This window comes from Morone saxatilis, unplaced genomic scaffold (genome assembly GCF_004916995.1).
Source record: "Morone saxatilis isolate NCDOM2014 unplaced genomic scaffold, NCSU_SB_2.0 Contig5, whole genome shotgun sequence".
In the NCBI taxonomy this organism is placed as follows: Eukaryota; Metazoa; Chordata; class Actinopteri; family Moronidae; genus Morone; species Morone saxatilis.
Window position 1 is genome coordinate 5,117,792 of NW_023340095.1, and position 13,660 is coordinate 5,131,451.

At 39.4% G+C, this 13,660-nt stretch overlaps 1 protein-coding gene across 1 annotated transcript in view; it reads right to left on the reverse strand.

Annotated features, from left to right (window-relative positions):
- col18a1a (collagen type XVIII alpha 1 chain a) overlaps positions 1 to 13,660 on the reverse strand; it is a 72,046-nt gene extending 58,386 nt beyond the window's left edge. Inside the window, exons 1-2 of the mRNA XM_035677103.1 lie at positions 13,493 to 13,660; positions 13,324 to 13,397 (exon numbers count right to left, since the gene is read on the reverse strand). Of these exons, the coding sequence (XP_035532996.1) occupies positions 13,324 to 13,397; positions 13,493 to 13,503 (85 nt within the window). The 5' untranslated portion in view covers positions 13,504 to 13,660. The remainder of the gene's footprint in view (positions 1 to 13,323; positions 13,398 to 13,492) is intronic.

Sequence of the window (13,660 nt, forward strand, 5' to 3'; positions counted from 1 at the left end):
TGACTGTAAAGCCTTGCTGATGAGTCACTGATGTTTTGTCTGAATACATCCCCTTGAGCATAATTTACACCTTGACACTGGAAAATGAGTTTTCACACATTACAAGATTCTTTGGTTTCACATAACCATAATCAGCTCCTATTAATTGCACTTCTTAGTTGAAACATCTAACATAGATTCTTAAGATGAATCTTTGCATTAGCACCTTTTCTCAATAAACGTGTACATCTGCGCTAAATGTTAAATGTAGGCAGGGGTTACTTGTAGATGGTTCAGTTAGGGCTGCATGATGTATAAAATGTCTACTTTGGTAGCCTATGTTAAAAAGGGTAGGTAGCTGTCTTAGCCACCCTGAGTCATGACCCGGAAACTGACTTAAAGTCTAAACTCAACATGGTTAGCTGACTCTGGTCTGGTCACTACTCCCTATATAATATACACAATTGTTTACTCAATAGTGAGCAATACATTGGTAATTGAACTTTCTCATCTATGAAGTTGGAGCATTCATTTGTGGGAGTTTTAGCCGAAAGCAGTGTACGCGCCAATTGTTTTGTTGTGGTATGTTTTAGGGCAAAAAGTTCAGTCTATCCCTGTCGGGTAACTAAAACTAACTAGCCAGCTGTCTGCAGATAATCAGGTTGATGTCTTGTCAATAAAAACAGTGCAGATGAATTGGTAAGCAGACTTTCATTCTGTGCTCTGCCTGTGCTCAAAGTGTTCATTAAAGTTAATACACTGTACTTAGTTGAAGCATCTGGTACTGTGTGACCGTATGGGATAGCATGCATCTTCTATGCAAATGTTTTTCACATGTAGGCCTAAATAACTATAGATGTATCATGTTTTAGTTGTTTTTCATTTGCCAAAGATACTAAATCCTTGGTACATAGTTTTATAACTGGGAAATGTTTTAATAATTTAGCTTTTAATGTAATAATAATAATAATATAATAATAATTTAATTTAATTATATTCAAGGAATATATAATTGTTGATAGAAAAAATTCGGATAAATTCTAATATTTTCTTTTTATAGTTGGTATATCTGATGTAACAGAATTACTGAACTGAATCAAATCAATTGTGGACTGTGAATTGAAATTGAATCGAATCACAAGATCAGTACTGATTTCCCTGATTGAATCTGATTGAGGGCTTTTATTGTGAAGCAGCTGCAGAGTTTTGCATCTGCACTGATTTTATACTATCAGTGAACTCACCTGCTTTCTGTCAACAGCTATCTGCTACTGATGGTGTTGTTTCCTTGTAGCCAAGAGGAAACTCTTTGGTGGGGAAGTGTACCAATATCAATGTTGACATAATAAAAGGGTGGTTAGATATTGTGTATCTTCGGCAATATATATTTGTAAATCAGACAACATATCAAGAATTAGCCTTGGTCCTAAAGACAATAATTAAACTGCCTAAAATATGATAAAGAAACCAGAAATTATTATTTTTTGCCAAAACCTGTCTAACACTAAGGACTTGGGAACTATACAACTTGCTGATGCTTGTTGGCTTGAGGAGTCAAAAGGTACATTATGGTCACATTCCAAGACATGCTCATATCTAATAAAATAGAGGCCCACCTCTTTGGCGTGCAGACTGTCCACTGACAAATTTCCAAGGCTATCAGCATTCTTAAGATTCTCCTGCCAGTCACACAGGACAATTTATTGACTGACCATCTAACAACCTTTATCTAATGTTTTAACACAGAAAGTCCAAGGTTTATAGTTCCTTACATTAAACAATGACAATAATGTCGATAAGTGTGTTGCACAGTAACAATATTTCAGCATCTGTTAAGCTGCTCCATAATACTGACACTTAAGGGGTTTAGCTGAAATAGGTTAGTTTTCATCACCCTGAAGGACTCAAAGATCAAACAACTCAGAAAGAAGTCTGGATCAATAGCTACAAATTGTAAAGCCCATGTCTGGGCATGTGCCTAGACATTGATTGTTCAAGCACTTTGGAAATGTTGTCCTCCAGAATGAGAAAAGGAACAGACAGTGTTTGCATGCCGGATTTTATCTTACTGTGTTTTGCCAACATCTGACAAAGACCTTGAATGGTTTGGCCTGAGAGACCATGAATGATCGTCAGCACATGTTTTTTTGTGACTGGAAATTTAAAAAATTGTATAATTGAGATCTTGTTATCACATACAGCACACATTTTTCCAGGGACGTCAAAGCTACATTTTGCAATGCTTGATGCTGACGGATGCTGACATTTCTATTTACTGTCTATGTAGCACACTGACAAGCTGCTGAACCATGTCCATATCAGATTTTAGTTGAAATATAGAGACCTCAACCACAGTCTGTTATCTGTATGCTGTATGATGTCTCAATGCAGTTAAGATTAAAAGTGAAATAATTTCTGGGCTGCTGTCTATAATTTAAACCTCCTCTAATTTTCCCACTTTTTCATCATTCTGAGTATTCTCAGATTAGAACCGTTTGACTTGGGTCTCCTCTACTTACAGTATTTTAAAAACGGTTGTTTGACACAATCTAGGTTAGGTTCCACCACAAAGCTTTGAAATCCTTTTTAACTTTGAATTATAAGGAAACCTTTCCTGTGAGCTTCACAGATTGTATCCTCTCTAGAAATGGAAAGCAAATGCTTTAAAAAAAAGCTTTGAAAATGTGATATTTAGAACTATATTTTGCCATTTCAACTCCCTCATTCATCTATTTTTTTTCATGGCCCATCAGATCCTCATATTCACCACGAATGCACAAATTCTACCTGCCTACACAGGTCTAAAATTTACCAAGCAGCTAAAAATGTTGGCAAAGGTGCAAATGTATATGCTCATCCTCTCAACAGTCCACATATACGCCAAGAATGAATTTCCTTCCATTCCTGTTGTTTCTCCTGAATGCATAAGTAAATAACATCCTCCACTGAAGACGTGGGATTCATGTGGAAAGAATGTGCATGCATATCTCATTTGTGTGTTATCCAGGTTGTGTAAGGAGCAGATTGTTAGATCAGTCTGTTGGTCAGTCCCGTCTCTTTGTCCTTTTGCTGGTTCTTTGAACCCACTAGGCCTCACTCAAGTGTTGAGTTTCAGCTTTGCACAACACTTCAAGAACATGTCAATGCAGATCAACACTTTGACAGTAAATCCGCCCATTAATGGGGGGTAAAACACTCCTTTTTGTCACAAAGCTTACTCTATGCATTGGAGGAAATCATAAGCCCAAATCCTTGACATTTGAAGCAGACTGATAGAAATTCCACAGCGAGGACACTGCTTCAGATAAAAGCAAGAGATGTGGGCTCCCCCACTCATCTACCCAGCACTGGACAATTACATATGTTGATGTATTTTAAGTGGATCACTGAGTTGGTTGAATTGATGCTCAAAGTTGTCACCATAAAAGAAGCTCACAGCTGAGAGCAACTACCCATTTCTTCAGTCCTAATCCTTGTTACTTGGCAATTGACTACCAAACACATCTAATTCACATAGATTAATGAGAAGCATGGACCTTTCTCTCAGACAATCCCCTCCAGTCCCCAAAAGGCAAAGTTTCATCCTCTACAGAACAAGGGGTGTTGACAGGGGCACAAACTTTTAGCTTACGCGGCACAACACCTTCAAACACCCCCCAGTGAATAATGCCTGCTAGCTTATACTTCACCTTCAACTGACACTTTAATCCCCTTTAATGAATGGAGACAATGGCTGGAAGGGAATGACGTTATGCCTACAGCTATATCAGAGGCCCGGGGGGGGATACAGTAGATGAAGAGAAGTAAGCGGGACAAAGAGGGCTTTCAGCGACAAGACAATATCAGGGCCCTCAATTAGTACAGGCCAGACTAGGGTCCAGGGTGCCAGCATTCACTGTTCCCCCCGCTGGGCACTTTAGCACAAAAAAGCCCACAGGTCATGCTCTTCCTCTGTTTCAGCTTAAGCCAAGCAAAGGCATGTTATAATCCATGTGATGGGGCTTTGGTGAGCTGGTGCACCAACTTCTAAATCTAAAACAAGTGAACTTGGTGAACCAGCTAAAACATATTTTGACCCCACAGCCAAGATATATGACTAAATTGAATTTATCGATTTTAGCTAAGCATTTCAAAAATGAAACCAACAAAAGAGCTAGGACGGAACAATATTTATCATATCTGTATCAACATTATGTCTCTTGTCCAAAGTAAACTTGGACAATGCTCTGCCAACTCTTCAGACAAGTAACAGGAAACATTCAGTTTCATAGCAGAATTCAGACACACAAAATGACATGGATAAAGATCAAATATAAACTTAAGGTTAGAGAATTTATTCTCAAATATATCTCCCTCTACCCTGATGTACAGTGACCTTATATAGCTTCAGATATTCACAGAGCAAAAGAAAGGAAGGAAAGTAACAAGAGACAAGTGAAAACAAGCACTAAACCAGCCAAAGCCCAAGGCTAACGTGTCTGTTTAACAGTGAGCCGCCGGGTACAGTTGGGTCATATATTGCTAAAATAAATACAGAGTTCTTATTAGTTTTTTTTTTCTCAAAGTCAGGCGCATAATATATGAGCCTCTGCAGCCAGCAGGCCTTATGGTGTACTGTAGTCCTTACAATGTCTTCAAATGCAATTTCTTACTGAGAAACCAAGCTTCATAAATAAAATTTTAACTTTTATGCATTACAAAAATCACTGTAGCTAGGGGCTTAAAACTGAAGAAAATCGACTCAAATGTATGTGTTGATAGTGCAAATGAAACACAAGCCATTAAGTGGCCTATAGACAACTATATTGATTAAAATAAAAGGGCATCTATTCTGTCAGATGCGGTTGAGATGAATGAAGGAAAAACGCGGCTCCTGTGTAGACAAGCCATTAGTTCAGAAAGAACAAAACATGTCAAAATGTGTATGCGAGAAGTATTCAGTCCTCTACAGCACACTGCAGCATGGATGTCCACTGACACCTTTACTATGTGCAATTATCTTCTTCCATTCTTAACTTCTATTCTGCTTTTAACTCGGTCAGACACATTCAAGACAGGAAACTCAAGGTTACAAAAACTTTACAAAGCCCAGCCTAAATAATATGGTTGTAAACTGGACTTGTGAAACTCCAGGGTTCTGTTGAACATGGCACAAAGTTTCATAGGATGTTTCAACAAGTCGAGTGGCAACATAGGGAGGAGTTTGAGTGCAGACCTTTCAGCCCATCTCCCCGTCTGATAATGCCACTGTATCAGCAGACGAATGGCCCTGCAAATCTTTCACTGGACCTCTAAATATTTAACATCCCCATGGTTGGCCTATGTTCTTCCTCTCTAAACCTCTCAATGGATGGCACTGTGCCACCTGGCCCATAACAACCACCGAGTGAATAGAGGGCACCCTTCATTGCCTGCGAACTCATAATTCACACAACAATTAGCAGCTTCCAAGTTACAAGCAACCGAGGCATTCACTTTGTAAAAATCCAGGCTTAGCACATGATCCCAGTCTTCTGAAGTGGTGGAATGTAACAAAGTACATTTGAAGTACACTTCAGTACAATTTTGAGGTACTTAATTATTTCCATTTTTTTCTACCCACTTCTCCACAAAATGTATATAAATAATGTTATTGTACTGGTTTTATTTAAATATCTGAGGATTGAAGAGGTAATAGTATCCAACCTTTCCCAGAATAATCAAACCTAACTGAAAAATACAAATATGACTACAGATGTGCATCAGAGCTTTGTTATTTTCTTCTTTCCTTTCACAAAGAACACAAAAGGCCCTCTCTAGAGCCAATGTTTGGTTTGTTCATACAGGTCGACTGTAGAAACATGGCAGTTCAACATAGCGGACTCTGTAAAAGTAGTAGATTAGAATGGCTCATTCTAAGGTAAAGAAAACACAAAGATTTTTTTTTCAGGTGATTATACACTATTGAACACATACTCCATATTCCATTTCTGCCAACAGAATCTCTTCAATGTTGCGCATTGGGCCTTTAAGTACAGTTAGCTTATAACACTTATTTACCTTTACTTAAATTACCTTTTTAATGCAGGATTTTTACATTTTGGGATTGATACTGTTACTTAAGCAAAGGTTCAGAGTACTTCTTCCACCAGTGGTCTTCTGTCTCACTATACTGTCAAACAATAATGTACAGAAGGTGATGTTTTCACAAAGATTCTCAGCAATGCATGAAAGTTGATGTTAAGAGGCACTTAACTTCAGGGCAAATACACTTAGTTTCTTTCTCTACATCTTTTTATATTGAAGTCCACTTCCCCGAGATTACATCCAACACAGAGTGCACCTGGAAAGTCCACCTCTCAGCTTACAACAGGTACAGTGAAGATGGGCCATGTCATCAAATCCCATACCTCACCCAAAGTCCGACTTCCAGCAAGACCATATGAAAGTGGAGGACAGAGGTACAGGACTCAGCAAATCCCTCTTTTGTCACAAGAGCTCTAGGCTTGATGGTAATCTCCCCGTCCCATGGGATTCTCCTCAGTTCACACCCCCATGGTGTGAGATTTGTGAGGGGGTAAGTGCCTACAGACATGGAAGCTCTTGAAGGACGGGTGAATGAGTGGAATTCAAGGATGCCTTGAAAGGCTGCCTGCACATCATGAGAGTCAATCAGAAGATAAGAAGACGTGGAGTGCAAAAAGAGGGATATAACGACAAAGTGAGGTTTGAAACGCACAATGGCATTCCCGAGAGGGGCCTCGTGAAATGTTGAATGGTCTATTCATTCATTAAAAAAATGCATTGGGTGGTAGCTGGTGCTTGTATTAACAGTGTTCACATCTGACAGTTAAAATGCTCATTTCAGGTCCGAATTTGCAGGGTAACTTTGAAGTCACGTCAGAGGATCACTTCATAACGGTAGACATGAAGTGATCTATATGGTCTTGGTCACTCTGGATGAGCCCTAGCACATGGAGAGTGAAAAGCTTATGGTATAGATTTCTTCGGACAAGAGAATGTAAATGGGTGGAGGGGAGGGGTCTCCAGTTTCATGCTTCACTGTGTTCAGCAGGCTGTCAGCAAGGACAAGTGAACACTCCCTAAAGCTTGAGACAGGCACAAAGTGCCAGGTAGACAGATCCAGTTTCCTTTGCAACAACCAAATACGGCTTTGTGGTGAAAAAATCTGCACCTGGTGGCCATGGAAACCAGTGTTCACCCAGGCTGCAGCCTACAGTGCTGACAAACTGACCACAAAGAGTAGAAGTAAACCTGGCTTGAAATGTAATGGTTTCTAATGGGGCTAAATCCCTTTTGGTTGTTGACATGTTTATAACGACATGAAGGTTTTTTTACATACATTTTTTACATTACATTACACTACTGGGAACTGCTTTTATGTTCACCCATGACAGACTTCATTGTGGGGTTTTACGCAGCTTGAGCTTGGTTGCTTGCTCCAACATGCTTAGTACTCCTGCAACAAAGGTCAATGAATTAAAATCTACATATGAAAACAGTATCTCACTACAGCATTATCTCCTTTTTGTGCCATGATGTATAATGCAACCACAATTAATTTGGTCCAAATGTCTAGAAATGTTTTCCTGAAGCAAATACATTTCAAATGAATCTTCAAATGTGCACAACTGTACTTACAGATGGACAAAGCTCAGTTTTACTTTAGAAAGTGTTGGTGATACTTAGGCTTTTCCATCTTGCTCTATGTTCAGATCTTTAAAACAAAACCTTCCTACTGTAGTCCTGTTATTTGCAGAGCTAGGATTCACACCTTCCACCTTTTACCTCGATTACGGCTGGGAAAGACAAGCAAATAAGTGAGGGTTTCACCACAAACAGGAAAGAGGTGCTGAGAGCTAAGAGGGCACTCAGTGTGCCATTAGTGCTGGAGATAGTTGGGTGTACAGAGCAAGTGGCCCTACAAATCCTCTTCTCTTGGAACATAAGCAGTAATTATGGTGTCCCTCTGTATTTTGCCGCTGTCAACCCGGCATTTTGACAACAGGGACAGCATGAGAGAACAGCCGAGCGCACCTGAAACATTGAGTGGTGGGAGCACATAAAAATACAAATAACAGCTGTCAGCAACATTCAAAAGGATCTTCTGCCCTGAAAAGCAAGATGATAGGGGATCACAAATCCAGACCAAATACTGAGCAAAGTCCTTCAAGTGCATTTTTTTACACATGGAAATGCTAACAAAACTATGTAGCCTACATAATCAATATCCAAGTTCTATTTCATGTTACTCTTCTGACTGAGGTCAGTTTTTTGTTGATGATTTCTGTAAACTCTGATCCATAATGTCAGCTAACATTCAGTTATCTTTATGTAAACACTTCCAAAATCAAAATATGGGCTATATGCACTATATTCAATGGACATACACATCGCCTTAAGAATTACAACAAAATAAACCATTTTTCAAAAATCATGTAAAGTCCCTCTGATCAGGTAATATGGTAATAACAACTCCCATACTCATCCTTTTCAATTATTCATGCTGTGCATCAGCCAAACTGACGCATTTCAAATGAATTCAGCAAGCAGAAGCCTGCTTTATTATGATAAATCCCCCATTAACCCTCAATGTTTCCTTCAATTTAAACAGGTGTCTGCCGGATAAAAGTTATCTTAGGACTGGCAAAATTCACTTCCTCCCTCCTTTGACACACAGCAAAACAATAATGTACTAGGATCAAATGGGTGTAGCTCTTTCTTTAAGTGAAGTTCCAATTCAAAGGCAACAAGTAGCTGAAGTAGGTTTTGTCACAGGCTATACGCCATTGTTCAAAAGTGACACATCCAGGTTTATCCAGGTAGGTTTATCTGGGTTTATGCATAAGGTTACTACAGTATCTTAGGTGGTAGAGTGTGTGTGTTCTGCTAACAGGCCTAAACAAAGGATGGAAACGGGGGAAAAAAGCATCTCTCAGTACCGAGATGCAGCCAGTACAAGCAACAATCTGTGGTCAGACACAGAGCAAGAAAACAGGACAAACAAAGAAGGAATGCAGGTATCTAAGCACTGCAGACTTTCACGTCCAGGTTTATCCAGGTAGGTTTATCTGGGTTTATGCATAAGGTTACTACAGTATTTTAGGTGGTGGAGTGTGTGTATGTGTGTGATTGGGGGTTAAATAAAATGATCTGTAATGGTAATCTTTGGTAACATCTTTTGTAGAAATGGTCTAAATGCACCCTAATGTAAAGAAACACAAAGTATTTAAATCAATATAATACTACTTCATGTTCCTGATGTGTACATACACCCTAATTCAAACAGTGTGCCTGGTGGCGCAAGGGTGATTCTCAAACTGAGCCATGTTTTTCAATGTCCAGCTCAGATATACAACTCTTCGGATTTACTACAGAATCCAGATGGGTTGAATTAAGTAATCAAAGCAGGATGTGACCACCGTGGTTTTCTTACAAAAACACATCCACATTAAAGTAAACTACACCATATCTAGATTTCCTTTTCAGTCTCCTTGGTAAGTGTGTGTCTCGTATAGAGACACGTCTTTGTCCTGGTCTTGGACAGCTGTGCTGCGTTAAGAGTGTGGTCCTGCTATGCTGTATAAGTTTAAAGAGATGGACAGAAATGACCTTACAGACACTGTTGTGACAGTCTTTATGAAACAAAAAAGTGCTTTTACAGCAATGCATCAAATGGGATTTTAAAAGACGTGTTCAGTCCATTACTGAAACATCTGAGACTTCCGACTCAAATTATCAGCAGAGAGCTTGTATCTGACTTGTATCTTGGTGAATGACAGACAAAGGACAGTTGCCATACTGGCACGGGTAAAAGCATAAATGCATAAAGAAAGTGTCAATCTTATGTGTCAAATTGAAAAAAAAAAGGGGCCAGACAGGGAGGTCCAGACATCCACTTGACATTTTGAATGACCCCTACCCACAACCTCACACACACGTAAACCAACACTGAAAGTCACAAACCAGTCTCCACACTCAAAGATATAAAGCATCGTCCTAGCAGAGGTTTAATGATCTTTTAAATGCTGTTGGCTGACACAATATAACAAAACAATGCCAAATGAGCCTTGATATGAGGCACCTCCAGAGATGTTGATGAGTAAGTAGGTTTACTGACTAGAAAATCCAGGGATTAGACATCACAAGGTTCACTGAGTCAACACAATCTGTGCACAGTCGCTCCATTTACTTCATTTGAGAGTTACATTGATCCTAACAGAGGTACCGATCTAATAGTTCACCACAGAAAACCTGACTTTTTCTTGAAGGGGTGTCTTTTTAGGAATTCAGTGTTGGTTTATGTCCTACCCTGCGAACCTGTATTTCTGTTATTGTTCAGAGTGTACAGACTGCTGTACATGTGGTAAATCAAAAACACATTTGAGGACTGTTTTACTTTGCAAATTTTCCTTCAATGCCCTTTCATCTGTATACATGAATAACAGTATGCCATACAGAGGGATGTCGATTCATATATAAGGGGATTCTCTGATGGGAAGTATATTCAGATTTTTTTTTTACTGCAAAAGCCAGATAGACACAAAAGATGTTTGTGTTTGCAGAGTTTATTGTGTACATATGTCCATCAGAAAGTTTTTAGACTGTCTACAGCTAGTTTAACATTGTATTAACCTGAATAAAAGCCACTAGGAACTTTGGTACATTGTGTTACTCTTAATAATAATGTCCTGTTCTTCACTTATCCTCCAGCTCTCTTCTTCTCTCCTAACAGAGCTCACACAATGTAGATCTAAATTAGCTTTGTGGTCATTAAATAAAGTGTGTCATGCTTCATTAAAATGCTGTTTCACTGGATACCTCCTGTGCTATCACAAAAAATTATATACCTTTAACTTATAAAGCACCTTTCACACATGAAATGGAGCTCAAAGTGCTTTTACAGTATAATGGAGCACAGGTGGGGCATCCTGTTGGCACTCAGGGCCAAAGCACATGATGTACATGTCACCATGTCATGTCTGAACTCAGTCAAGGACCTTCCCTTCCCTTTCTATCTGTGCTCATATTTTCTTTCAGCCACTCTACTATCTACTTAAGGCAAAATACGACAGGAAGACTGCAAATAAATGAAAAAATAAATAATTATGGTAGAGATTCTGCATGATAAAAAAGTTCTGTTTCTTCATACGATGCTTTTACTTGCTCAGATGATCACCAGAGTGTCTCGCCTTAACTGAATTCTCTTCAAAATGATCACCACTGTTTTAGCTTAAAACATTCACAGCCAAAATATTTTTTGTAGTAGATTAAACCAGAGTTATCATTAAATAACAAGGAAAATAAATAAAAATGTATCCAATAATCCAAGAAATTTAATTACAAAGGTTAATAAAGAGTAAAACTGATTTTGAGAAAAAACGAGGAAACAGGACAGTTCAGATCTTCATTCTAAGGACAGATCTGAGGTACGAAGCAGATGTTTTCCTGCAAATGCTACAACTTCACATGACGTGTCAACACATGTTTGTCTAACAGTGCTCTGCTTCAGACTTTCCATCATTATTAAAACATGAGTATCACCAACTAAGATAACAAAAAAGAAGTTGCAGAATCACTGCACTTTCAAAAAGCTTGCACTTATCTTAGTAAAACCTATATTAATTACTAAAATGACAGTAATGTAGGGATTTAAAAAATGTTTTGTTATCCTTTCCCAACACTCTGAAAGCCTGTCATCATGTCCCTGCACTGAAAAGGAGAAAACCCCAAGCCAGCTGTGATTTTTAATGTGGCATCTAATTCAGCCATTAAAAGGCACGGTGGGGTGTCCCCCTACAGCCGTTCCCTTCCCCCTGCCTCGTCCTGCTCCCCTCAGGCAAAACCACGCTGGGTGCATGTCAAAGATCACATGACAATAGGGATTCCTGACCCAGCCAGGGACTGGGAATGAATCAGACCTAATTCAACCATGTCGCAGGCAGCCAAAGGCATTGCTCTTGAGACAGAGCAGCCGGCCTTTTCAACCTGGACACACACAGACAGGACAGCATTCCTGTGAAAATGTCACACTCTGTGTTACTTCCAATAGGTTTTACCTTGTTCTACCTCCACTTAAATTAAAGATGCAGTATTATCAAAAGCATTATCATGCATGTTAATGTAAAAGAGAACAAAAAAGGAGGTAGATGAATGGCAAAATGCAAATGCTTGATAAACACTAGAAGGGTTGGGTTAGTTACAAACGGCAGTAGGCTACAGTAAGTTTGAGAAGGGGTTCAGTTAATTTGGCATACAAAGACTGCCTTCTCCCAAAGCCCCTAAATTACTGCATCTAGCTGGTGGTGATCACAGTCAATCAAATATTAATTGTTGCCCTCTCAGTTTCCTCTCCCTATCATCTGACAGCTACACAGTTCTCCAACTCAACGTTTACCAAATTAAACGAAGGACATTAGTAAGGTTCAAAGATAAATTATTCAGCAGCAGAAGAGAGTTCTTTCATTCAGTGACTCATATAGGCCCTTAACACCATTACCATTGTGTGTGTGTATGTAAAAAAAGAATTGTTCACATTTATTTATTTATAACAGCTGGAAAGAAATCGTTCTGCCTGTGCTTACACTATTCTGCTAACATGCCTAAACACAGGACGGAAACAGGGGGGAAAAAAGCATCTCTCAGTACCGAGATGCAGCAAGTACAAGCAACAATCTGTGGTCAGACACAGAGCAAGAGAACAGGACAAACAAAGAAGGAATGCAGGTTTCTAAGCACTGCAGACTTTGGACTTGAGAAAAACCAGTAAACAGTCCCAAAGCCACGATGACCTTGTCAGAATAAACAATCTGCTATTTTTTTTTTATCACTGACTCATAACAATGTTTTATATGATACATAAAAGGCTGCTGGGGAATCTTGTTAAAAGATCAAAGAATGAGCAAATGCAATTCAAGAATACACTGAGCAAACATCATGCTCAACATGCAGGAGCAGTTCAGCATCAGGCAAGGGTTTCTGCAATTTCCCCAAGTTTAGTTTTATAAAGCATCACACAGTACTTATTGTGTAAACTTATGACACATACAGTAACTTGCAGTTCATCATCACTTATTCATTAAGTGTAAGTCCACTCCAATGGGAGCTAAAGTGGGCAGATAGCTTCACACAAAGGATATTTATCAATGTAAGCCAGAATAGTACCAACATAAGCTTTTATTGTGAAAAATAAACTTTAGTGTATGAGAAGATGTATCTGCCAAAAGCGGGTACACACAGAACTGGGGCGTTACAAATGTTGCAAAGGTTACTCAAAGACAGTAAGGTTTACGCATGCCACCAAAACCATTAGCCTGCATTCGTGTTTCCAGTGTTTGTGCTTACCTGGCCATTGCGATGCAGCAGGGCTGACCAGAATAAGGACGCAGCAGAGAAGGCGCTCCAGCCGTGAGGAACACCTGCAGAGGTAGCAAGCAATCACATTCACAACTGCACCGCTTCACTGAGAGCTGCAAAACAAAAGTTTCAGTAAAAAGCAAAAAAAAAAAAGTACCTCATCTTCATCTCTTCTTTCACTGATATCGACTGGGGGAAATCTACATGGACTATTCGGGGGTAACGGGGAGTAAAACGTGCTCACGGTGTCCCTGGGTCCAGCACCGCCGCTGCTTGCGGGTAGAACAGCTGATGGAGACGCAGCGCTCTGCTGGAAACAGAGGAG